This window comes from Radiomyces spectabilis (genome assembly GCF_025331425.1).
Source record: "Radiomyces spectabilis strain NRRL 2753 chromosome Unknown BYT42scaffold_6, whole genome shotgun sequence".
Lineage (NCBI taxonomy): Eukaryota > Fungi > Mucoromycota > Mucoromycetes > Mucorales > Radiomycetaceae > Radiomyces > Radiomyces spectabilis.
This window is the reverse complement of record NW_026251931.1, coordinates 132,220-156,408: the sequence shown is the minus strand read 5'-3', so window position 1 is coordinate 156,408 and position 24,189 is coordinate 132,220. Positions and strand designations below refer to the sequence as shown.

The 24,189-nt window shown below is 43.8% G+C and overlaps 8 protein-coding genes and 1 non-coding gene across 9 annotated transcripts; 6 read left to right on the top strand and 3 right to left on the bottom strand.

Moving 5' to 3' along the window:
• The first annotated feature begins 603 nt into the window (after positions 1-603).
• BYT42DRAFT_313301 (uncharacterized protein) lies at positions 604-2,568 on the top strand. The gene is made up of 4 exons (XM_051562978.1): positions 604-1,454; positions 1,547-1,980; positions 2,062-2,166; positions 2,252-2,568. Exons 1-4 carry the CDS (start codon positions 779-781, stop codon positions 2,366-2,368), a joined length of 1,332 nt encoding a protein of 443 aa, XP_051423457.1. The 5' UTR covers positions 604-778; the 3' UTR covers positions 2,369-2,568.
• Positions 2,252-2,715, top strand: BYT42DRAFT_567502 (uncharacterized protein; the record flags this gene model as incomplete). Its single annotated transcript, XM_051568097.1, has 3 exons — positions 2,252-2,313; positions 2,386-2,436; positions 2,516-2,715. Coding segments are annotated over exons 2-3 (178 nt in total), but the record flags the coding sequence as incomplete, so codon positions are not given.
• Positions 2,711-3,289, top strand: BYT42DRAFT_495486 (uncharacterized protein; the record flags this gene model as incomplete). Its single annotated transcript, XM_051564363.1, has 2 exons — positions 2,711-2,928; positions 3,004-3,289. Coding segments are annotated over 2 exons (504 nt in total), but the record flags the coding sequence as incomplete, so codon positions are not given.
• Positions 3,290-3,579: 290 nt separating this feature from the next.
• On the bottom strand, positions 3,580-4,719 carry BYT42DRAFT_593379 (uncharacterized protein; the record flags this gene model as incomplete). The annotated part of the gene is made up of 6 exons (XM_051570696.1): positions 3,580-3,675; positions 3,743-3,915; positions 3,961-3,965; positions 4,086-4,384; positions 4,458-4,555; positions 4,662-4,719. The coding sequence occupies 6 exons, from the start codon at positions 4,717-4,719 to the stop codon at positions 3,580-3,582; spliced, it is 729 nt and encodes a 242-aa protein (XP_051423454.1).
• Positions 4,720-5,343: 624 nt separating this feature from the next.
• Positions 5,344-6,583, bottom strand: BYT42DRAFT_593378 (uncharacterized protein; the record flags this gene model as incomplete). Its single annotated transcript, XM_051570695.1, has 4 exons — positions 5,344-5,857; positions 5,928-6,042; positions 6,121-6,370; positions 6,455-6,583. 4 exons carry the CDS (start codon positions 6,581-6,583, stop codon positions 5,344-5,346), a joined length of 1,008 nt encoding a protein of 335 aa, XP_051423453.1.
• A 2,635-nt stretch (positions 6,584-9,218) lies between these two features.
• BYT42DRAFT_495796 (ArgJ family protein) lies at positions 9,219-10,575 on the top strand (the record flags this gene model as incomplete). Its single annotated transcript, XM_051564378.1, has 2 exons — positions 9,219-10,127; positions 10,207-10,575. 2 exons carry the CDS (start codon positions 9,219-9,221, stop codon positions 10,573-10,575), a joined length of 1,278 nt encoding a protein of 425 aa, XP_051423452.1.
• Positions 10,576-11,094: 519 nt separating this feature from the next.
• Positions 11,095-11,177, top strand: BYT42DRAFT_t80. The gene has a single exon. It is a non-coding gene; the product is annotated as a tRNA-Leu (tRNA).
• Positions 11,178-12,949: 1,772 nt separating this feature from the next.
• Positions 12,950-13,586, top strand: BYT42DRAFT_313236 (uncharacterized protein). The gene is made up of 2 exons (XM_051562977.1): positions 12,950-13,165; positions 13,248-13,586. The coding sequence occupies exons 1-2, from the start codon at positions 13,060-13,062 to the stop codon at positions 13,439-13,441; spliced, it is 300 nt and encodes a 99-aa protein (XP_051423451.1). The 5' UTR covers positions 12,950-13,059; the 3' UTR covers positions 13,442-13,586.
• A 6,482-nt stretch (positions 13,587-20,068) lies between these two features.
• On the bottom strand, positions 20,069-24,151 carry BYT42DRAFT_313184 (uncharacterized protein). The gene is made up of 13 exons (XM_051562976.1): positions 23,957-24,151; positions 23,698-23,892; positions 23,387-23,632; positions 23,294-23,306; positions 23,044-23,224; positions 22,624-22,954; positions 22,421-22,524; positions 21,612-22,349; positions 21,486-21,545; positions 21,263-21,423; positions 20,556-21,190; positions 20,304-20,487; positions 20,069-20,248 (listed from the first exon to the last, which is right to left on the bottom strand). The coding sequence occupies exons 2-13, from the start codon at positions 23,791-23,793 to the stop codon at positions 20,166-20,168; spliced, it is 2,832 nt and encodes a 943-aa protein (XP_051423450.1). The 5' UTR covers positions 23,794-23,892; positions 23,957-24,151; the 3' UTR covers positions 20,069-20,165.
• Positions 24,152-24,189: the final 38 nt, after the last annotated feature.

The window sequence follows — 24,189 nt, the reverse complement described above, 5'->3', positions numbered from 1 at the left end:
AAGCGAATGAGGCGGAAATCTACCAGGTTTTTACGTGGCGCGAGCAATGAAAGCAATGTAAAACCTCGAAACCGGCTGGACGTCCACCAAACATACTGAAAGATATACAAGGTATTTGAAGAATATGTTGTAAAGAAATACAGAAGTTAACCTCAGAAAGGAAATCATGAAGGAGCAACCGACAAAGATGTCTAAGTCCAGGTTCAACATCAACTACATACTGCTGTCCTGCACAGCAATATGGCCGAAATACTGGCGTTCATATTTTAAGTTTATTAAAGTGCGACGCACTTCTCATAATTTTCGCATTTTTCGCCAAAATCTACTGTATGCATCGGATAAATATTCTTCGGTGCTTATTTCGATGCTTTTACTTAATTCAACTGTTCAGTTTGTATAGGTATACGCCAGACCACCACAACAGTTGACCGACTCAAAACCTCAACATGTAAATTGCGCTCTTACATTGTTTTCGTCATTTTGGTCAACCGGGAACGCTTTTTTTTTTTTTAAAAAAGGCAATGTATTGTGCTCAAGTGTGTCGGATCGTTTACCCAAGCTATCTGATGTATAGTTAAAATAGATAAAAATCCCTACAATGACGGCGTGCGGAGGCAACTCCCGGAGGGCGGTTTGTCGTGTAAGAGGAATGATGTTTTTTTATATCTTTTTCCGTTTATTTCTTTTCTACGATTGGACACATATTGTCTGGTGAACTTGACTATTTTAAAATTGATCAACGTTTTATTTGACTTTGCAATTGTCTAGTACCATTTGCATGATAATGTTTCGATTGAATGCAAAGGAGAAAGAAAAAGGATTAGGCACTGATTTTATTCCGTGGGTGAACAGATGCTGCCAAAATTTGACGTTGCATTTCCTTTTTTCCTTTGCCTGTTGTCCTTTTCCTTTCCTTCTATTTTTTTTAAGAGATTCTGCTTTTTTTTTGTTTCGTGTGTTCAACTCGCGTGGTGTCAAACTTTTGTTTCTTTTTTTCTTTCACCTTTCTGCGAAGATGGGGTCCAACACGTGCGAATCTATTCAATCGCAGTTATCACGGTTGCCAAAGTCCAAAGCGACAGCATCAACAACAGCCATTCAACCGTTGGAAATCACTACCACAGCTGTTGTTACTAGCAATGGCGAAGGTTGGGAAGGACGCTGCGACGGAAATGGAACAAGTGAAGGTACTACAGTGCGTCCCGCAGAAGAAATAGAAAGACGCGGTGAACTGCAAAGGAAACAATCACATCACCACCACCATCATCACATCAAGTCGCCCATATTTGAAGCTCAAAATCTGCAATTCAATGCTTCGGTTTCCCCACTCGTATCGCCTTCAGCCCAGGAAACTCCGTCCGGTGCAACGGACTCGGCTCTTTCCGTGTTACCTTCCTCCCCCATTATTAAGGGTCCCTCCGAGGCCATTGCAGCTTTGCAGAACGCAGTCAACGGTAAGTCCTCCCCCTCCCTCCCCCGCGCCTTCCTTCCTGTTATAACAAAGGGGGAAAAAATGAAACCACCGTTTGTAACGGATTTTGATCAGCATCCAAGACCAAAGGAGCCTCCAGCGAAGTGAGCAGCAAATCGTTGGCGGAGCTATTTGAGTCTAGCTTTTTTTCGGCAGTATTGTTGGTTCAGTGGTCGAATGTGATGGGTCCCAAGGTGGAAAGGGTATGGTCCAATGAGCCGCTGGATGAACGACTGCAACAGATCATTGGAAGACAAGTACTCAACGGAGAAATGGGACGCACCTTGGCGTCCGCGGAACCCAAATGGGTGGTGCTCCATCGTCAGGGGATTGTATGTACGGCGTTTCTGTACAATGATTCCACGGCGTTATGCGCCCTGATTTTGGTGGTGCCTGTGCGTTATCTGCGCAACTTTTCGCAATATTTTAATGTCCTGTGTACTTGTGTACCACGCCAGTTGGTGGAACCACTCGTCAAGTTACGCAAAATTCATCGCCGCTTGGCCATGGTAAGCATTCCTCTCCCCCCCCCGGGGACCGATCGTGCGCACGCGTCGTGCCAACTGAACCTTTTTCTTTTTCCTACAAAGACATGGATTGCTGCTCTTGATTATTTTGCTTCGTATCGACTTGTTCCTTTTATCCGCATGATTATGGAATTGGAATCGGTATCACTACCGACGGAATGTGTCAAAGTAAGTCGGAGCCCGGCAAAGGAAGCGCCAACCATGCAAGGTGACAGCAATAAGACATTCATATGCTTTGCTTGTTACATCTCAGATTGGTCACACCATCCTTGATACTGAATCCAAGCAAATGCTCGATTCGTTGTTCATTGCAAAGTACGTACGACATTTTGATCATATTCAGGTTGCTTATCGTGAGGTTGAAGGGTGATTACTTCTCATTTACAGACAAGCGGATCCACCGTACTGATCGGCAACACTCTCACCAGTATGAATATGGTAAAACAATATTGGCACACAGAGAAATGCTCTGATGATCCAATGTTTGATTAAACAAATGTATGTTGGCTTTCTGTAGGTCATTAATACACTGGCACTGTTTCTATCACCCGAAGAACGAAGTCGGTCAAGTCACGCACAAAAGAATCACAAGTACATGGTCAACCTCTATCTACAAGGAATCTTGATCCAGGTAGAGGCTCATGAAAAATGGTCATTGAAAGATGATGAGCTGACTGAATGCATGATTTGACGACAGGATATTGAGCATACGGAACCACGGCTGAGTCTGTCTGTACTAAACTCGGATGTTCCCACCACACTGGTTGACATGCAACGATTGACGGTCAAGCATACTCCCTTGTTTCCGGCCTATCAGCAGCTTCAGAAACGATACCATGCATGGCTGGATGCCAAGTTTGAAGACGAACTCGCCGCCTATGTTTCAGAGCAACCGCGCTCTTCTTCTTCCGATACCCATCCTCATTGGAGGTAAGCCCTCCAAGCAATATCGCAAACATGATGGCTCTTGTGTTGTATCCCCTTATTCCCGTATTCTTCTTTTAGGCGTCATTCGATTTTTCATCGTAGTGACAGTATTGCTCCCATGGTCCAAAACCTGCTTGATGACCTGCGGAAAATCCCGGCTCGCATGCGTGAAGCTTATATAAGACAGTGGCGTCGATGGTTGATTCGCTACGCCGTCGCACTGATCAAATATGTGGATGAAGAAATGTACGTTCATGGTCTACAAAAAATCACAGATCTCTCATCTTTTTGGTTTCTAGACCGTCGGGTATCCTTCATGCTTCAGCCGAGCATGATATCATTCGCCCCATCATGCAAGCCCTAGGATTGAACGATTGGATTGATTTTTCCATCGTGCTCACTCAAGCCGAAAAATTGCGGCCTGGTATCATGGAATTTATACACACGCACGGCAAATGGCAAGCCTAATCTTTCTTTTTTCCTGCACGGAGTATGTGGATGTTTGTAAATAGGGTTGTTATTTAGATATTTTTTACGAAATGCAATAGAATGAAGAAAGAAGCGAGATAAAAATTGAGGTGGTAAAATATGACATCTGTGTACAGATGTCTTTCAATGCAAAAGGAAGAAAAAGAGAGAGAGTTACTATGAAATTTACAGGGATGGTTCCAATACAACTTCCATCAACATGCCATTCTTCAGATCAAGTGACAAGATCTCCTCCGCTTGTTGTAAATCATCGGCAGATACCTGAAAGAAAAGTCAAAAGGATTAAAATTTCATGGTTTAAGCAGCAATTCACGTCACAGATACTTACAAGGATGTTGGCACTTTTGAAGGTGCTCAGATATAACAGATTGATATGGGCTTCGCTAGCGAGTGGATGCGAAATGGATCGGACAATACCACATCGATCGAGATGGGAATTAGCCAAGTTCACTTGAATGACGCGCAAGGACGCCGAATCCTCGTCCTGAAAAATGTACTCTTCTTCAAACAGATCAAGGGTGCGCTGATCAGCTACCAGAGAAATACCATCACTGCTGGCTGTATATGAAAAGAACCGTGTATTGTCGTCCGTACTATGGTTGAACAAACATCGCCAAGAAAAAAAAAAAGGTTAATTTTTTTCCACTTGAATCCATTCATTCGCTACTTACGAATATCCTTCAATGATCAATTCAGGATAACATATGATTTTGAGCATGGTCATTGCCCATTCCCTTCGGTAATGAGGATTAAGACCGACACAACGAAGCTCGTTTTCGAGCACATTGCTTTCGAAAAAAGTATTTTCCGCCTGCTTGTCCGGCAAGGGTGGCGCCAAAGGCAGGCCGGCATCAGCATCCAATGATAATTCGGGCATCGCTTGTTCCAACGACACCTCTTCCAGATCTTCAAACTCAAAACCATGCTCTTGCAACGCTTGCACAGCCTGACGCAGTCGTCGATCCTTGACCTGGTGAGAAAAAAAATACAAGAAATCAATTTTGAATGTCCCTTCTTATTATATGTAAAAGAAAAACGTTTACCAGAACAAAATCGGTTTGATAGGTCGACATGTAGAAAATCGAAAATTGGCCCTGAGCCAACGTTCCAGAAAGATCGCTAATTCGTTTTCCACTTAAATCTGAGCTTACAAATGAGAAATTCACGGAGGGGAAAAAAAAGAAGCATCAGATAAAAAAATAAACATTTTGCCCACATTGAGAAAACCACATTTTTTCCCTTTTTACCTTGACCGCCTTCATCGTCTACTTGAAGAATACGAAATATATCGGATGAGATGCCCATATCCGGGCATTGGGCTGCCGTCAGAGCCGGTACAAAGTCACGGTCAATCACTTGCTGATTAGCGACAATAGAGATCTCGTAGGCGTTTTCGGTGAATGAGAAAAAGTAATCAGCACTATAAGCGGAAAAGCGTAAGCGGATCTGAAGGGTGCGCTTGGCTATGGCGAGGCGCGTGCCACTGATATAAATAAAAGTGCCAAGAAAGTCAAAAGACCTACTCGTTACTGTCTCGGAAAAAGCATGCCTTGATAATGGCGTGTGTGACGTGAGGTAAATGAGAACGAGGAAAATGGAGAAGCTTGACTTTGGCAGGAGAAAGAGTGATCATGAGAAAAAGACAACCACCATTCAAGAAACCTAAGCGAAAAAGAAGTCTAATCAACCAAAATTAATCATTTTTTTTGTCTACTTTATTTTGCGCGTCACATTTCATTGGAAAAAAACTTGCATTGTGCATTGCACTTTCGACGGTGACACACAAAATTTTGGCTCAGGGTGGGGAACACAAAAAAAAAGAATCCAAACCCAGTCAGATTGAGTCACGAAAAGGGGGGTTTTTTCCCAGATGACTCTTGCCTTTGGTTCCCGTGCCATCGTTACTTGTTTTATAATTCTTTTCTTTTTTTATGAAATAGAAGAAGGTAATACATCTTTAGCAATCATATCACGAAGGATATTCCTTAAATACACCTTGTAAATGGTGATTGCACTGGGAGGTTCGCGTGTGCACGGTACGCCATTCTGTTCGGCTTCCGCCTGCTTGGCATGCCAGGAATCCAGCTGTCGAAAGAATTCCTGATGAACATGAGCAAGTGTATCACGTACGACGGGAAACAACGGAACCGTCCAAACGTCAGTATTGCATTGGGCTTTGACGACAATAATGTTATCATGCTGTTCGCCGGGCCACATTCGTGTTTCGTCGTCCAGTATCAGCGGCAGAGAATAGGACGATCCGAGGGTATTGTTCTTTAATGCGCAAAAGGAGTACAGTGCCAGTAAGTCTTTGGGAGGTCGTCCAGGATAGGGGGATCGTTTGATGTAATCGTGTTCACTTCGTGCCGAATAAAGAATGCCCCGGATCCGCGTTCGCTGAGGATCCAAAACGTTTACGACGTTATCCACATAACTTTGATCACTAATTCATGGTTCACAAGTTAGCCAAGTTGTTTTTTTGGTTGTCCTCATCTGAATTCTGTTTTTTTTACCCCAAAGAACACACCGATATATCGAAATATTGTTGTGCCCATTCTAAAAAGTCGTGTGCTCGTTCTGTCAATACCACACGCTTACCATCCCCCAACATGGCCACTCGATTGCCATCTAATTTCAAAGAAAAAAAGAATATAACAACCATCAGCATGACCTGTCTCCATAGTCTTGCTTCTTTTTTTGGCTTACATTTGTGTACGTCTTTTTCTGGCACAAAACGTTCATCACCATCGCCTACTAGTCGCACCATGGTATCGTCCAGATCCAGCACGAGCGGCAACCGCCTTTGATATATTAATTCTTCCATGGAGCCTCGAACGATACGAATCATTTCTGAATGTTTGCACAAGTATCCGAATAACCATTTTTTATCTCGCGAAGGCTTGAGATGAATTTCGTATAATTCGCCATCTTCGGTTCGTCCAACAGTGTATGCGCTCTGCCATCCGTTATGTCGTGAGTTTTCTGTTTCAAACAAATCGATCGTCCTTTTCTGCCTATCCTTGCTGTATTTCCTTCTTACCTTTCTCATGCCGTACAGGTCATCAAACCATGGATGATCGGGGTATTGAAATACAAAACTATGCTGTATTGCGCGTTTGGCCATTACAACGAAGAACCCACGAGGATATGCACCTTTAATTTCATACATGTCTTCTAACAGCAATCTTGGTTCGCCACCACGATGGGAGATCTCACACGTGTGCAATTGGACAATCATATCTGCGGGTTGTGTATCTTGTCTGGACCTGCCAGAAGGTAAAGTCTGAGGTGAATCATTAGTCACTTGTTTAAGGGACAATTTAGGTTGCCAAATAGAAGGATCCGCATCTTTAATACTAGGTTCAAGACGAGGACACGTAGCGCGGGAAACTATAACACACAGACACACACGAAAAACGTCAAGTTAATAAAAGTATAAAGGGCAAAAAGATCCACCCAAAAAATTTTCTTGTCTCCTTACTTTCGTCAACCGTTGACGTTTCCTCGGAACTCTGTGATACGGAAGGCTGTTCAGCGCCAAATGATATCGTATCGTCTGAACCTGTTTTGGATACTTTGGTACGTTTGGATGCCGTAGTGAGAAGATATTGAACCGTGGTGCTGAGCTCCACCAAGGACTGATAAAAACGGGGAAGGAGCAGAAAAAAAAATACCATATACGTCAGAACGGAATGTCAAATTGTCAGGAACGAGAGCCATGTGGCTTACATTTTTTTCAGATGCATCCTGAGAACGTTTTAAAGGACGGGCTGATTTTCGTTGAGGAGCATCGTTGAGTAATGAAGACAGATCCATTATCGATAGATTTAAAGAAGTATAGCAGTAACCTCCGTTGGGCGAAAAAGGGATGGGCTGGGAAACCTCAAGACGGGGAAATTCTGTGACTGGTCCCAATAGTTCGCCCAATACGGTGCCCTGGCAAAAAAATTGTAATCCCGACAAATTTGTTGACTTCCCTAATGTCTTCTTCATCTTTCAGTTCATTTTTCTCGGGAAATGAAGAAATAATAATATAAATTGCAAGGTAGCGAAAATCATGACTTGGTCCTTTATTGGCGGGGAGTGTGGGGGATCTCGTTATATTACTTTGGCCTTGTAGAATGCCTGCGTAATCCTGGAGGGAAAATGCGCTGAAACTGACGACTTCCTTCATCAAAAAGAAGAGGCCACCTTCATGCTTCATGAGGATGACTTCTATTTTCAATAAAGTGTATAATACGAGTTGAAAGATAGTTTAACGTGCCATGCTTACGTCTGTACCAAAGTTATGTGCACCTGGTGTATCCGATCAGCCAACTTAAGAACACTTGAAAAAGACATCCCGATCTCTCTCTCTCTAACATTATCTGAGAACTACTGCATGCAGCTATTTCATGTGATGAGGCCCCACTCTCTTATCAAAGGATATGACATGAAGCGATGAGAAAAGACACATGGCGTCTTTTTCCTGCTTCATAATTGGACAATAAAGGTTTAGCTACAGTACGAGGGATTTTTCATGTCTATCAAATACGACGCATCTTCCATCCATCCATCGCGCCATACATTTTTTATTGCTCAGTTTCATTAACATTTGCTCAAATCACCTATCCTGTAAAAGTATACTAAGGATGGCCGCAACTGTGATATCAAACGACTGAACCTCCACAAATAGCTTGCGCGCCGAAAAGCTTTTGTGGCCTATAATGAAACTTTTTTTTGAAGGGTAATGCATTTGTGCTCCCAAGTGCCTTCCTTACTTTTTGAATATTATGCCGAATCACTCATTTGCTTTGTGTGCTTCTACTGTGTAGTTTAAATAACTGAAGAACATAGCCCACGCCTTGGCGGTGTGCGGTGGCGGCTCCCACAGTGTGGTGAAAACAGTTTTTTGTAAGTAAAAACAAAAGAAGAGTAAGTGTGCCTTGTCTAATGCATCCATCTTTTTTTTTGTATGTCTTTGTCCTTTGGTTTTCTCTCTTACTTGATTACTTAAAACAACATTACCTTGCCTCTTTTAAAAATTCTGATTTTTATAAATTTTACCCAGATTTTTTCAATTAAACTCTATGATACGCTCGGGAACTTCAAAGCTAGCCCACGGCCCATGAATTTTCTTGTTCCAAAAAATAAAATAAAAATAAAGACTACAGCACTAGTTGTTTCAATGAACAAATCAACAATACATACTACAACCAAGCATGTCCGTATAGGATCGCTGCCTTTTTCTCAATATGTGTAGTGTTTAATGAAGAACTTTTTTTCTCGTTGGACTTACGGTTCACAGTTTTGCCACTGGATCCAGTCTGGTTAAAACAGAACACCACACACGTCAGAACAACCTGTGAGCATTGATGGCAATCCCGATATTGGTGCAAGGTGCAAGTAACATTGTATTATTAGATGTGATTTCAGAATTCATCAAATTTATCTTTGCTAGACCTTACCATCTGGGTATCCTCCACCTTTGTGGGAGGTCTTCGTTATTAAATTGACTTATTACAATACCATACTGTCTTGACCATCGCTTTTGTTGAGCAGAATCAACTCTTTTTTTTTTGAGCAACTTGTCCTGAATGATAATGAAGCTGTGAACCACTGGCATTCACGAAACAAAAAAACTGGACCGGGGAAAGGCAGTCAAAACAGAGTCACAAGGTTAAGAATGACTCACTTGGTGTGGAGATCAGAACTAAGCGGTCTTTTTTAAGAAACTTTCTTTTTTCTCGGTCCTACCTATTTCACATTTTTTCGTTACCATGTTATCTGCGCTTTCAGTTCGTTTGGGCCAGCAAGGTCGATTAATGCAACGCCGTGCTTACACTAGTTACGAGCATTTGTCCGCACGAAAACAATCCTTTATCCCTAAAACCGGTGTGTATCCTGCCGGGTTTCGAGCTGGAGGTGTGCACTGTGGTGTGAAGAAGAATGGTAATAAAGACGTGGCGCTGGTCCTATCCGATCGTCCTTGTGCTGGTGCAGCTGTCTTTACTACCAATGCATTCAAAGCAGCGCCTGTCCTGGTCAGCAAAGCAACTCTCGCCAAGAACAATGGCGGCCTTTACGGTGTCGTGACCAACTCGGGCTGTGCGAACGCGGTGACGGGAGCCCAAGGTTTGGTCAATGCAGAAAGAATGCGAGCCGTAGTAGACGAACTGGTCGATGCTCCTTTGAGTGCTTTAACCATGTCCACGGGTGTGATTGGACAGCAACTGCCTATTGCCAAGATCGAAGCCGGTATCCGCGACGTATACACCAAACTGAGTGCGGACCACGACCAAGGCTGGATGCAAGCCGCCGAAGCTTATATGACCACTGACACCTTTCCTAAACTGTTATCGGGCGAATTCAAAGTTGGCGCCAATTCATTCAGAATGGCCGGTATTGCCAAGGGCGCAGGCATGATTCACCCGAATATGGCGACCTTGCTGGGATTCATGGTCACTGATGCATATGTGGAACCCAAGTTACTTCAGGAAGCACTTCAATACGCTATTGATCGCAGTTTCAACGCCATCAGCGTCGATGGCGATATGAGCACCAACGATACTATCGCTGTTCTGGCTAATGGCGCTAGTGATGTCCGCATTGAACAAGAAGGTGAAGCTTACACTGTGTTTCGCGACGGTTTAACTTCCTTTGCCGCCGAATTGGCCCAATTGGTCGTCCGCGATGGCGAAGGCGCTACCAAGTTCGTCACCATTCACGTCAAGGTAAAAAGGCATTGCCATTTGAAAAAAAAAAAAGGCAGTGGCCATTAAAAAGGAAAAAACTCAATTCGCTTTCTTTTAGGGAGCCGAGACGTTTGAAAAGGCGAAACAAGCCGCTTCTCACATTTCCACTTCCATGTTGGTCAAGTCGGCATTGTACGGTCAAGATGCCAACTGGGGTCGTATCTGTGCCAGTCTCGGACATTGCGGTTTTGAAGTTGACCCTTCGCGTGTAAGCGTCTCGTTTGTCCCTGCCGATGGCTCCGAACGTTTAAAGCTGATGGTTAATGGCGAACCCGAAGAGGTGAACGAAGAGCGAGCTTCTGAAATTTTGAAATTCGAAGACCTCAATATCGAAGTCGATATTGGCTTGGGACAAAGCGATGCCAAATTCTGGACGTGCGATCTCAGTCACGAATACGTCTCCATCAATGCCGATTACCGTTCCTAAAAGAAAAACACTACTCGTTTTGTTTTGCTTACCATTCCCCTCACACAACTCATCCACTCATCAAATAAAAAGAGCTCATAGAAACAAATGGGTATTACAGAGATGCTCTTTATCACTCTGCAATAAAGGAAAACGACACCCAATGTTCCTCGACGACTCTGGCTGCATTATTTCACAAAATGGTTTTGTTCACCCAATCGAGATCTTTCCCCACCGCTTGGCCTTTTAAGCCGTTGCCCGAGCTTTTACAAACGCTACTCTCCGTCAAACGCTGACATAGAATTCAATCAATTAGTATACAACCGGCACGCAGACATCAGTTTGTCCTTGTCCATCTTGCAGACAACATTCTCTTGCTCGCACAGGGAGGCAACCTCCTCAAAAGGAAACCCAAATTTAATGGCACAATGGTTCTTCCGAAAAACAGTCAACCATAGCCAATCAGAATCCATAATCACGGTCACGTGACTCATTGCAATTAATATTGATGTTATACATAAATATTTTCGGAAAAATATCGCTGATTTGGCCGAGTTGGTCTAAGGCGCCGCACTCAAGTTGCGGTCTCGCAAGAGGCGTGAGTTCGAATCTCACAGTCAGCACTTTTTTTATTACCCGCAACGAAATTTTGGCCAATCAGAATGTCGTATTTTGTTATTGTTTGTGACCTAATCTGGATACGGTTTCCACAGCTAATAGGCACACAATGCAGAATACTAAGACTCGACTTTCGACTAAAGATTACGAGTGAAACCGATGATTTTCTTTATTTTGGTGGCACTGAGATATTTTATATTCTAAAATTAGTAAACGTTATTTGCAATTCCCAAAAAGGAAGCGCCGAAAAACTGAGGCACGACAAGAAGATAGCTTTTCCTGTCTCTTTTTTTTTTGGCACCTGGGAGGACCGTGTTGTCGTACTTCACTCAGATCTAATATAACGACAAGACCACCAGAGTGGAAAGCAAAAGGATTAAGGATAGGAAAGATGGTTGCCCTATTTTATCAATTATGAAGGGCGTATTCGGACTACGAATGCCATGAAAGAATGTAAAAATATTTTCTTCCATTAAACGAGTGAGTGAACACACGTCCGTTTTTTTCGAGTATTGTTTGCCTAGGATCTATGGGACAAGGTTCTATTGAGAAAAGGTTATTTGGGAAAACCAAAGTTAAATAATATGCAGAAAGCGTAGGGCGGGGGAATGCCATGAAAGAATACACTATGTCTGTGATGAAACAGCAAATGAATAAAAAAAAACATACAGAAAGTGGCATTGTCTTTATCCGCAATGACGGATTTTCGGGGACTACGAAGCGAAGCGACCCAAAAAAAAAAAAACAAAAAAAACTTGAAATCATAGGGTAGAGGATCCGTGAGTATTATACCTCCAAAAGAGTATATGCGAGCAAAACCTACGGCAACGTTAAAAGACAGAATCTGTGCGGTGCATTGATAGAAACCATCAAAACCAATAACTGATTGATTAAGTTCTATTACGGGACGAAAATTTCTTTGGGAGAAACCGTAAGGGATCAAATCGATCTGTTCTCATTGAGTAGCTCTTGTTACGTCTTCTTTGGTAAATCGGCGCCTCAGCGGAAGGGTTGGAGAGCTATGGCTTTATTTCAACAGTTCTAGAAAATGTAATTTCGCAAGATATACCGGTAAAAAATATCGTTAATATGAGCATCCTCCATTTGTACCATTTGCTCTGGCATTCATCATTGCGCACTGCCAGACGAAAGTCGTGCGCAACGGAGACATGACTTGGCTGATAATATGTTAGTGCGATAATTAACATGCTGTCGGCCTGTGATGGCATCCACATAATCCATAAACCTGCAGTCAAGGCAAAAATTTGTTGGGTCTAAAAAGATATAAGGCTTTTGGTCTGCATTCATTGATAATATGTGAGTGGATTTTAGCCAGGAGTCCTGTTTGTTTTTTCTTTTTCCTGCAAAGACAGCTGTTCAATCGAGGTGCGATCTGCAACGCCATCGGTGTAGCGCCGATTAAAATGGTCGTTCTTGAAGCCAATCAAAATGGATCATTGCGATTTGGAATTGTCAAAGCATGATTTTTTGGACACCCCATTTTTTTTTCTCTTTCGATTTCTTCTCACTTTTTTCAGCCGTTACTGTTACTTCTTGACCGTGCCCTCCAGTTTTGGAGGTGCCAATGGTACTTTTCCTTTCTCATCTTCTCAATGCTAAGTCTTGGGACACGGTTTCCCAGTCGTCCTGCGATCGCCAAGTGCTGATTCTCACAAAATGGACAAGGGGAAAGGGGAAACGTTTTTTTCAGTCATTGAAATCTCAAGGCCATAGAAAAATATTCACAAGAAATCTCCAATACGGTTATACATCGGTCAAGACGCCCTTGCAACAAATATTAACTGAGGCGCTTATGATGAATCAAATCATAAACCTATGGTAAGTTCCATGCACAAGCTTGTTAAAAAGTCAAGGCACTGACATTGTATGCTGGTTACGGCGAAGGCACTGTCTTTGCTTCTATCACACATCCAGTGTTCAAGCTACCACCTATGCATGATTTTTATTTGGAAATTGCCGTCTCCGTGCCATGGTAATTAGGCTTTGTCTCATTTTATGCCTTGTTCCACTTTCTGTTCCCATTGCCTACGCGCTGATTATAATTTTTGAATCAGTCCCAAAAAAAACCAGTTTCCTGACGGTCGCCACACTCAAAACAAGAAGAACGCCATGCTTATTCATTACTATCCCCAAGAATGGCGTGTCCCCACTATCAAAATGGCGCCCAGTCTCAGACACATCTAAAAAATGCGGCACTGACCTGAACCGAAGATACTGGCGCAGCCGATTTGAAAGCGCCACCCTTTGACGCCACCGCAAATATTCAGCCAATCATTTCTCCGATTTACATTTGAATTGAATTGCCCCCGCAAAGCAGCCACTTCTCTCAACGCACTGGCGAAATATTATCCACGCTTCACACAATACTGCTGCACTTTTTTTTCTAGCAGTACGACTACTCTCCAAATCTGCCCTCCTTTTTAAGGAACCAATGGACTTTTATCCCTCTTCTCTTGTCAAAGTAAGTTTTACGATCTAATGTCGCCGTCGTCTTGAAAATCACAAAGAAACTAACAAGAATTCCAGGGAAAAGTATACATTATTCAAAATTCGAAACGAAGTCCTAAAGCCTAAACAGTGGCCCTCTATCAATCGAGGCGTTCTCAATCTGCGTCTATTTTGATGGCAGCAGATGTTGATTCTGAAGATAAATATAAACTTACAGTAAGTCTCACGCAAATCCATTTCAATTGAAGCTCGAATCACTCATCTTATAACGTCGTTACAGCAGAGACGTTGCCACCGCCTTGATCCGATTCTCAGAAAATACACAAGATCAAAACTCCATGCAGTCATTGCGAATCCAAAACGGAACATACAACATAAGTCTTAAAGGTGGCTAACCAATCGATCAAGGCGCCCTTCTCTCTTCATCTCAGGCGTCTATTCAAAGAAGAAATTTGATACTTAAGGTAAGCCTCAATTTCATGCAACTGATTGAACCGAAAACTGACGCTGTATGCTCGCCACAGCGCCACACTATCAAGCATTGTAACCGAATCTCGCAAACTGTGCAACAAAAAGCATTCCTGCAACCGTTTTGAATTCAAAACGAAATATCCGCCCCTCAAAGGTGGCTCTCTACCAACCAGACGCTTTTCAAACTATCTACGGACGGCGCAGGTGTCTATTCAGAACCGGCAACTTAAGCCTACGGTAAGTGACATGAAAACTCCAAGTGACCGAAATCAAAAGCACTAAAGTCATATGATCTTTTGTAGCAAGCACACTACGTGTCTTTTCGAGCCCTGCCAAGCAAATGCAAATGGAAAGCGTTCCTACCGTACTTTGGAACTCAAAGCCTCAATCATAAACAAAAGTAAGTACCCATATTGCATTGTTTAGTACCAAAAAATGCTGACGCTTTTGTCGTGTGGTTTAAGCCTGATCATCTAGCTATCGAAACCTGCCGCCCCAGATCGCACCGGTTGCTGCTGGTAAACAGCGGATACCGTTGCCGGCAGGAGTACCCCAATGGCAAAACCACTTGCTTCTTGTAACAAACGCCAGGTTGCCGCCGTTGCTTTTGATCATCGTGGTGTTGTGGGGAAGGCAGACTTTTTCTTTTTTGTGCCTTGACCCCTTCTTCGTGATACCGCAAAAGGTTTGCGGTTTTTTAACGAACAGGGGCAGGCCTGGCGCTTCGTGGTGGGGTAGCCCATACCAGTGGAGCATCAGCATCAGCATCCGGATCCGGTAGCGGTTGGCGCGATCAAAAAAGGACGACAGGCGGACCGACGGAGAGTTTGGGCTACAGGTATGGCGTCATTAGCAAGTCCGGGACCTGGAGTTCTTGCTGGGCCACACCGTGCCTCGGTGCTGAGAGGCATCATCGGAATTCCGTACTCGTGAACCACCAGAAGAGACCGACCGGGAGAAGCCGAAAAACAACTCACGAAACAAACGGAAGAGAATGGTGGACTCAAACGCTGCGATCTCCTACCCACCCACCCACCGTGCCTCTTTGCTTCAGGTGGACACCCACCTGGGGCCAGCTTCTCGCCGTTCCCATTGTCTTTTTTTTTCTCTTGTTTTTCTTTTTTTTCACCTTTTTTTTTCGCAATTTCCTTTTCACTTTGGGAACGACGGTACAACGGGCCCTACCGCGTGTTCCGTCGCAAATGTCAAGGAAAGGGCATGTTGGAAGGTTAGGTTGATCGGCGCCGTGATATCTTGTGGTCGATGGTCCCCTTGGATGCAGTCCAACGACGCCGATCATTGTTGCGGGAACCCTTACCATATAACTGGATCGAGCTGTTGTAGCGATAACTTGTGGACTCTGCTTGAAGTCTTTTCACCAGGCATTTGTCGGACGAACCATGGGACATGATCGGTATTGCTAAGTAACGCGTAGATAAGTATCATACGTCGACGAATAAAATATTCCTACTACAACTTGCCTTGATCACATTGGTCGGTGAGCCTTGCTTGTACAGTGGTCTTGGTGAAGACGGAAACGTTCAAAGGGAAATACAAATATGAAAAAAATGAAGGTAAAGAAGAATAAAGAAATATACTACACTAAATAAAAAAAATGAAGAATGAAGAAACATAATGTGAATGAATGAAAGAATCAGATAGAAATAAAAACATAATAAAACAATCTTTTCTCTTCTTTTTTTTTTGTAGCGGGAAAACATCGCTTTTGTTTCATCTTTTTTTCTTTTGTTGCCCTTTTTTCGCTTTTGTGGATGTAAATGGGCATATGACCGACTCCTAAAGCGTCTGTGCGCGGAAATGGAGAATTGTGTGTCGGCTTGTGGATGGATTGGGGGTTGACGTGGGCTACAGGGAGGCTAGGCAAGTCCAATGGGTGGGCATCCTGCCACCCAGGACCTGGAGTGGCCACACCACAAGCGCGCCTCGAGAGGCTAGGGTCCGGGAAGGTGGAGCCAGGCCATGTTCGTGTGACACGCTCGGTCAAATTTACAGGGTAACGAGAAGGCACAAATGAAAGCTCGTGATTAACAATGATGTCGTGTCTATGTTCAGTGTTAGGTTGTTGGGCTATAGAGACCGGATTACTACACTTGATCCGATCCAAAAGTGTCCTGAGGGGATTGGGGGTTACTAACCTTTGTGGTTTTGTAGCGGTGTTACTAACCTTTTTTTTAAACAGCTTCGATCCGGGGTGGAACGATTCGAAGCGAGAGTAACCAGCTAAGTATTCTTGGAAAAATTGGTCTTTTTTTTTCCAGATTTACGCACTACTTATTACCATAGGTACTTCGGCCGTTATTGCATCAAACAAAGTAATGTATCACTGCTATTCAATTTCTATTCGAACTACTCACTACACTATTAGGTTCCATGTTCAAAAATGTGCCGCATGAACAACGAAGATAAGTTGACATACACTGAACGATTTTTTTATGAATGAGTACTTATGATATTACACCATTTGACGGGTGGTTGCGGGCCTGGTCCCGCGAAGGCTTATTTTCCGACGAAGACAAGAAATAGTGGCAATACGACAGTCGATTCCGGGGATATCAATCAAGATTTCAGTTATGATTTGTGATATTGGTAAAATTGTAATGGGATGGCTGCAAAATCGTTTATCTGACAATAAGGAATTGGGACACTCGGTCTACTTGCATCGGTTTTTTTTTTTTTTTTTTTTTTTTTTTTTTTTTTTTTTTTTTTACGAATAAATGTGTTTCCAAAGCTCGCATGCCTTTCAATTTTTTGAATCGGTTTGAGTTCCTGGTCCCGGAAATCCGTCGTCGCGTATAAAGTGAACAATAACTAATTTGTGTTCATTTGCTGATCTTACAATGCATAGCGTGTTCTACATAAGTTTTTGTCAAGTATTCGATGGATATCGTTTTTACAGTCATGGCAACACTATAAATGATGGAGGAATTGGTCAGTATCATGTAATGCTTAACTTGTTACACGAAACGACTGCCGAGCTGTTTTAATGCCATATTAGGCAATTGCAGACGCACGTCTTTATACTGCGCCCCGGTAACATTCATGAGAGGAAATAGCTTCATTGACATTGATTGGGATTCAATGCGCCAAACCGAGGTTCAAGCCTCGCTTGACGTATGAGGGCGTGACAAACCCACCTTCCTCTTTTGCTTACTTTTTTTCTTTCTTTTTTAGGTGTCGTGGCTGAAGCGGATAACGCCCGAATATGGTAATCAGTTTAGCATCACCTTGCCAGGTGCATTGATCCTTTTCGCCCGCTCAGCTCTCAACTTCCACGCCTCAGCCATGATCCTCTTTTAGACACGCATATAAATATCCCTCACCAGAATGATAAAATAAGAATCATTTTCCATACTCTAGATCCTCTTGTTATTCCGCTCTGGTGATCTTTTCGGTCTATCAGGTCCAAGTGAGGTACGACGACAGCGATGCGGATGATGAAATATTCTGAAACATGAGTGAAGAATAGGGCGCGCGATCTTTTCTGTTTTATCCTTGATATTCTTGCTGTGATGCGCAGCGTCCAATTGAATGTTACAAGACCGTGCTTTTGTACACACAGTACGTGTTTGTCCGTGAATGTTATGCGTGGAATTTTATCCACGAAATGAATTTATTGATGAGAATTAAATAGAAGGATATCGTTGTGGAGATGTGTATATAGATTATTAGTGGTCTGTGGCGTCATTATCGGGGCTAACTTGGATCGTGGGTACATGGTTTTCCGGTTGGTCGTCGTCCGACGAGCAAATGCCATGGTCACATAAGCCTTCGATGCTGTCACTATCATCATCGACCGGAGATTGGCCGGCCATGAGGACGGTTTGCGTATACTTGTGCAAGGCGCCCTCCAACTCTTCTTTACGAACAGGTTTGCTCACATAACCGTTCATACCTAGTAACAACAAAAAATAGACGTCAAGAACAAAAATAGTCAAAATATTTGAGAATATGAGCTTACCGGCTGCGTAACACTTTTCTTTATCACCCGGCATCACACAGGCGGTCATGGCGATGATGTATGGAGCGACTCCGGAGGTGGCGAGTTCTTCACGAATCTTGGTGGATGCCTCCAGACCATTCATTTCCGGCATCCATATATCCATAAAGATGAGTTCAATGGGGTGGCCGTCCTCCTTGGCTTGCTTGGTCAAGTCCACCGCTTCCTTGCCATTGGAAGCCGCGCGGGCGTGAATGCCGAGTCGCGAGAGCATGCGCGACAACACTTTTTGGTTGATAGGATTATCATCCACGAGTAATGCTTGCACCGCGTCGTAAGAGAACGAAGAGGCGCGACTGTTGGTATCCAGAGAAGGACGGAGGGAGTTACTGGATTGTGAGCTGGATCGCTTTCGCTGAGCCACCGGTTGCATGGGGGAAGTAGGTCCGCTCGCCGTGCTATCCTCAGGCGTTGTGATCTTGTGCAAGACCGAGATCAACTTGGAGTTGCGGAACGGTTTCGACAGCATGATCACCGTCACCGAAGCTCGGACTTCAAACGGATCGGCCGCTTCTGCCTGAGGGGTCGACAATCGGCTGTGATCGCGGTTCTGTCGTCCGAGAACGTGTGTATCCTTGGAGAACTGGGTCTTGGGATGCTTCAGTCGAACGTCATTGACACACAAAGTCGGCACATGTGACAAGAATGGGAATTCCTTTCTCAACACTTCGATGGCATGTTGACTGGTGCACGGTTTCAACTCCTCAATATTGTTGAGATCCACATCCACTATGAGGGCCGACGGTTCGCACCCGTTGGGCAACGATTGCAGGTATGACCGGGTATCCGCTAAAGTGCGTGCCTGCACATCCGTCATACCGAGATATGATAGCCGGTTCCTCCATGCTTCGCGATCATACGGCTTATCACACACCACCAAAGGATACGGACACTTCACACACAGTTCGCATAACTTGTTCTGTTGGCCATACGTAGGACTGTCGGCCGCCTTTTCCAACATAACTCGGAAATAGAACGTCGACCCTTTACCGTATTCGGATTCGACCCACTACACACACAAAAAAATTCACTTTAATATGACCCATTTTTTGGTTTTCTTTTATCTTCGTTACCATATCACCACCCATCATTCGACAAAGTTGACGACTAATGGCCAAACCCAAACCGGTACCACCAAAGTTGCGGGTCGTCGAAGCATCGACTTGCGAAAAGGACTTGAACAACTGGTACATTTTATCCTGAGGAATACCGATACCCGTATCATGCACGGAGATCTGGAAGCATGTCAATTCGCCATACGGATGTTCAGGCTTCTCGCTTTCTATCTGTATCAACAACGGATCAGACGAAAGCTGGTTATCTTCCTCCACATTGTATTGGCCCGGACTCGGCAAGTCATTAGACGGATTCACTTCCACATGGACAAGCACATAACCTTCTCGGGTAAACTTGAAAGCATTCGATAACCTACAGAAAAAAATTGAGTTCATCGATGTCATTTAATTCAATTCAAAAACAAACAAGGAACTTACAAATTCAGAATAATCTGGCGTAGTCGAACGAGATCGCCATAGATTCGAACGGGAACATCCAGATCAACATTGCACCAAAGCATCACACCTTTTTCCAGGAAATTGGGCGCTACAAGCTTCAACGCACTCTCGAGAACAAATGTCTGGTTGAAGAAGGAAGTTTAATACAACTCTAATATGGAGAATGCAATAAATAAGTAATTTTGCGACATACCATGTCCAGCATGCTGTGTTCAAGAGTCAACTTTCCGGATTCAATCTTGGAATAATCGAGGATATCATCAATAATCGCCATCAAATGGTTGCCTACAGAGAATTTGAGCGGGATTTGGGTGATGTTCAGTATCATGCATTCCAGGATAGAGTTAATAAAGTGTATTTACCAGATGATTCAATCGTTTCCGCACAGTCAAACAGGTCCGGAGCCAGGTCACTTTCCATCAAAATGCGCGACATACCAATCACAGCATTCATGGGCGTACGGATTTCTGTAAAACGGATGAGCTCCTATTCTGCGATGCTATTCTTTTTTTTTGGCTTCTTTACATACCGTGGGACATATTCGCGAGGAAATTTTGCTTTGCATTGGCGGCTGCTTCAGCGACTTCCTTGGCCGCCTTTAGATCTAAAAACGAAAAATGTCAATGTCATTATGCAAAATAGATAAAATGAGAAAATACCTTTTAACAATGTCTGTGTTCGCCCTCTTTCTTCTTCTAATTCCAATGTTCTTTGTTGCAGATTAGCGGTGCGTTTTCGGACTAAATTCTCCATATCATTCGCATATTTTTCCAATAAAATGGCCAAATTATCCACTACACTGTCTGACCCAGTGAGGTAAGGATCGATATCCTTCATACGATTCTAAACAAGAAGAGGGGAAAATCAGTTTACAAATTACTGTTTAAATGCATGGCACGGCTAGGACTTACCCTCAAAGATGTAAAAGTGGGTCTCAGGACGGGGTCGTATTGCCAGCAATCGCGAATAATGACGTTAATCTTATCAGAGTATTCATCGTGACCCTGAGGTTGCATGAACGGTTTCAGATCCTCATCACAAACACGATTAAACACGTCCTCTGCGCTCGCGCCTTCGTCGATTTCCTGTTGATACGGAAGTTTACGTGTCAGAATCTCATTGATAACGATACCGACACTGTAAACATCGGCTTCTTTGGTAGGGAAGGAGAGGTAGACGCCCGTTGAACTGCAAACGACGGATTCCGGTGCACGCCACGACAGGGTATTGTTGTTTTGGATGATCTGCGCCTGATCGCTGCCTTGTTTATCGGTGGTAAGATAATTTTTGCGGATCCCCGACACCACATTCGGATCCAGCTGCGATCGTCGGACCCGGTTCAAACCATATCCAGTAATTTTCAACTCCCACTTGCCGGTGATCATGCATGATTGTGAGGTCAAATTACCGTGACACATGAACCGTGAATGTTGCAAAAATTCCATGCCTTCCAGCAAATCATTGATCAAGGAAAATCGGAAAATCCATGTTAAATCAATATCTGGATTGCCAAGTACTTCCGCAAGTGATCCTTTGGCACAGTATTCTAAGGAAAAAAAATCCGCGTGGTCGTGTCATTAACGGGTTCTTAAAGGTGAGTGCCGCTAGTATATGTTACCTTCCACAAGATAGGTTCCGTGAGTTTCCAAGCAAAGACCAACCAACTCGACAAGTTTGGGATGCCGGCAGCACTTTATTAGGCTCACTTCATTTCGCACCTCGTCGTCCACGCGGATCCGTTTAAATCCAATTTGTTTGACAAATACAGGCAAATTGCGACTAATAACGCATAGAAAAAAGGTTATAAGTGTGCGAAAGAACAATGCTATTTCGTCACTTACTGGAATCCACGCATGTGCTGTAGCACAGGACGTCGTTCTTGGGTGTTATTATTGCTGCTACTATGAAACGGATTAACATGGAAACCAAGGACATAGCAGGAGTCTTTTGTAGCTGATAATACTTACACCAAAGAAAGTTTGGTAGCGTCCAGCAGGGTTGGTTCAACGTCCAAGAAATTGATATTGTCCACCGAGCGATTATGCTGAGCAACGGAAACCGTGGATGGTTTGCGAGAATTGCCATCGAGGGATCCTCGTCGCGATCCCGGCACGAGAAGTAACGGCGATTCGGAACTCGACGATGGGACAGGCTTAAAGTGCTCGTGAGGCGATTGCACCAGGCTGTTGTAGGAAAACAACCATGTATCATCGCTAAAGTTCGGACGACGTCGGCGATGGTTCAAATAACGCCGAATGATAAAGAACAGGATAAATAAACCTAGCAGTATACCAATGGGAAGAAAGATGGACAGATACAGTCGTCGGACATCGGCTTTTTTTGATTGAAAGTAGGATGCACATTCAGGTGCATCACGAGCTTCGACGGCCTCACAGGAAGTACACATGGTAGCCCCCGAATGCGAGAATGTGCCAAACTCGCAAGGCCGGCACACGTCTTGATCTGGATGCGGATTGTAAGTATTGGGAGGGCACAAAAGGCACTGAAACGATCGTCGCGGGCTGCCGTTATCATCCAGACAAAAGTAACTTCGCGACATTTGTACATAGTATTGGCCTTGAGGACATAAATGGTCAATATGTGGCGCACTGATCTTTGAAAGATCCCAAGGGGTAATCGTGAAGGTTTTCGACAGCAAGATATTCAACAAGGACAAGAACCCAAAGGAATACGTATTCAAGTACCTAGAACCCAGCAACAATGGTTATATTGAGTATGTTCCCGCAGTACAACCTTTTCTTTTGCTTATGCATACCAAAGATCGTTGACCCGTCCTTCAAGATAGGCCTGTCCTTGATCATATAAATCTGCAGATGTATACATGGTGGTGGTATCTTCCATATATCCTTTCAGCATACGCTAGAATGTCAAAAAAAAAGTCAGACGTCGGTGATCGATTGTCGAATACCATGACCTTTCGAGCCCCATTTTGGCCATGGGGGTCTGTTTGATGCTTACCGAATTGATGATGTTGAAGATAAACTCGGAAAACGTGATAAATGCGTCTGGATAGTAATTTTGCTCGTACATATTGCTCATAATAACAGCTAACTCCGTGTCCATGGCCGAGCTAGTGGAAATATTGATTTTATGCACCACTTGTTGTATCGACACATTCGCGGCTCCCGGGATACGGCTGTATTCTCGGTAGAAGAGTTCGCAAAAATAACTGGCTCGCCATGGCGTTTCTTCAGAAAAACAAAGAGGCCTTTGATGCCTATCTCGCACCACCGCCCGCGCCACTTCCCTAGCCAGCCTTCCGGCGTCGGCCCGATGATTAAACACATTACTATACATAAGCATAAGATTATTAATTTGGGCAGTCGACAAGCCAAACGAAATATTGATTCTAAGCATGGATGTTAATGAATGACTTACGGATACGTGGTGCCAAAACTTTCTTCCATAAATGTCCCAATCGCCACTAATGGTATCCGCGTCTCGTTATGATGAACCAAACCGGTGTCCACCACGGTCGGATCACTCGATTGAAGGATAATGCCTGTCACGTCCTCCTTGTTATATTTCTCCAATTCGTATCGCAACTGTGTCGACAAGCCTAATAAAAATGGACAATGTAAGCAGATGCGCATTTGGTATAATAGACAACACATTAAATCCTAGATACCTAGTGGTCCTTGCTGCAAAAATTAAATAGAAATCCGATAGTTAGGCCTCCGTACAGAAAATGAGAAAAAAAAAGTATGATTTCTTTTTTTACCTCAATAACATTATAGACGGTCCACTTTAATTTTTGGGCGAGATCGTTGACGCCGGCCATGATGGAAGCGCCGTAGGAATCACCAAAGGTGTTGGGTATAACGGCACCAATCGAGGCGTCGCGAATGTTTAGTGGGACTAGGGTGGTACGTTCCATCTGCATCATGGTATCCAAGGTGGCGGCGGTAACAAGGTTCGGTCCGGTGCTGATGGTTTCATTGGCAAATACGTCATGTCCAGAAATAATCTGTTGTGACAGGCAGCGGTCAGTCAATACGGAGTAATGTAACAATGAAAATAAAGTGTACATACTCGCAGATACATTAAGAATACGGGTAAAGCCGCCTGTTGGTAGGGCAGTTGAGAAATCGCCAGCGTATCATTGTGAACGGCAAACAACTTCATCATTTCGGCGCCACCAATGTCAAAAAAGGCACCAGTGACACGGCGATCGGGTTCTTGCTTGAGCAAATCTTGCACGGCAGCTGACACAATATCGGTGCCAACCTAACACAAATAGATCGAGTCAGCAAAGCACAAATTTCTGGGTTATTCAATGGGATCAACGTACTGCGCCGCCGAGGGAAATGATGGAGTCGAAAGTGTCGTTTTTGAGAAAAGCATCCTTTACTTTGAAAATGGCTTGACCGGTATTGTTGTAGTCATTGATGGAAATGACGTCTGATATGTGCAGAAAATCCGACAGCCCTTCGTTTCGAACCTTGTACGTGCCATCATCCAGGCTGCTCAACTCGACAATCAGCGGCCGTGTGTAACCTCGGTCGCGGAGTTCTTTTCCCAGCA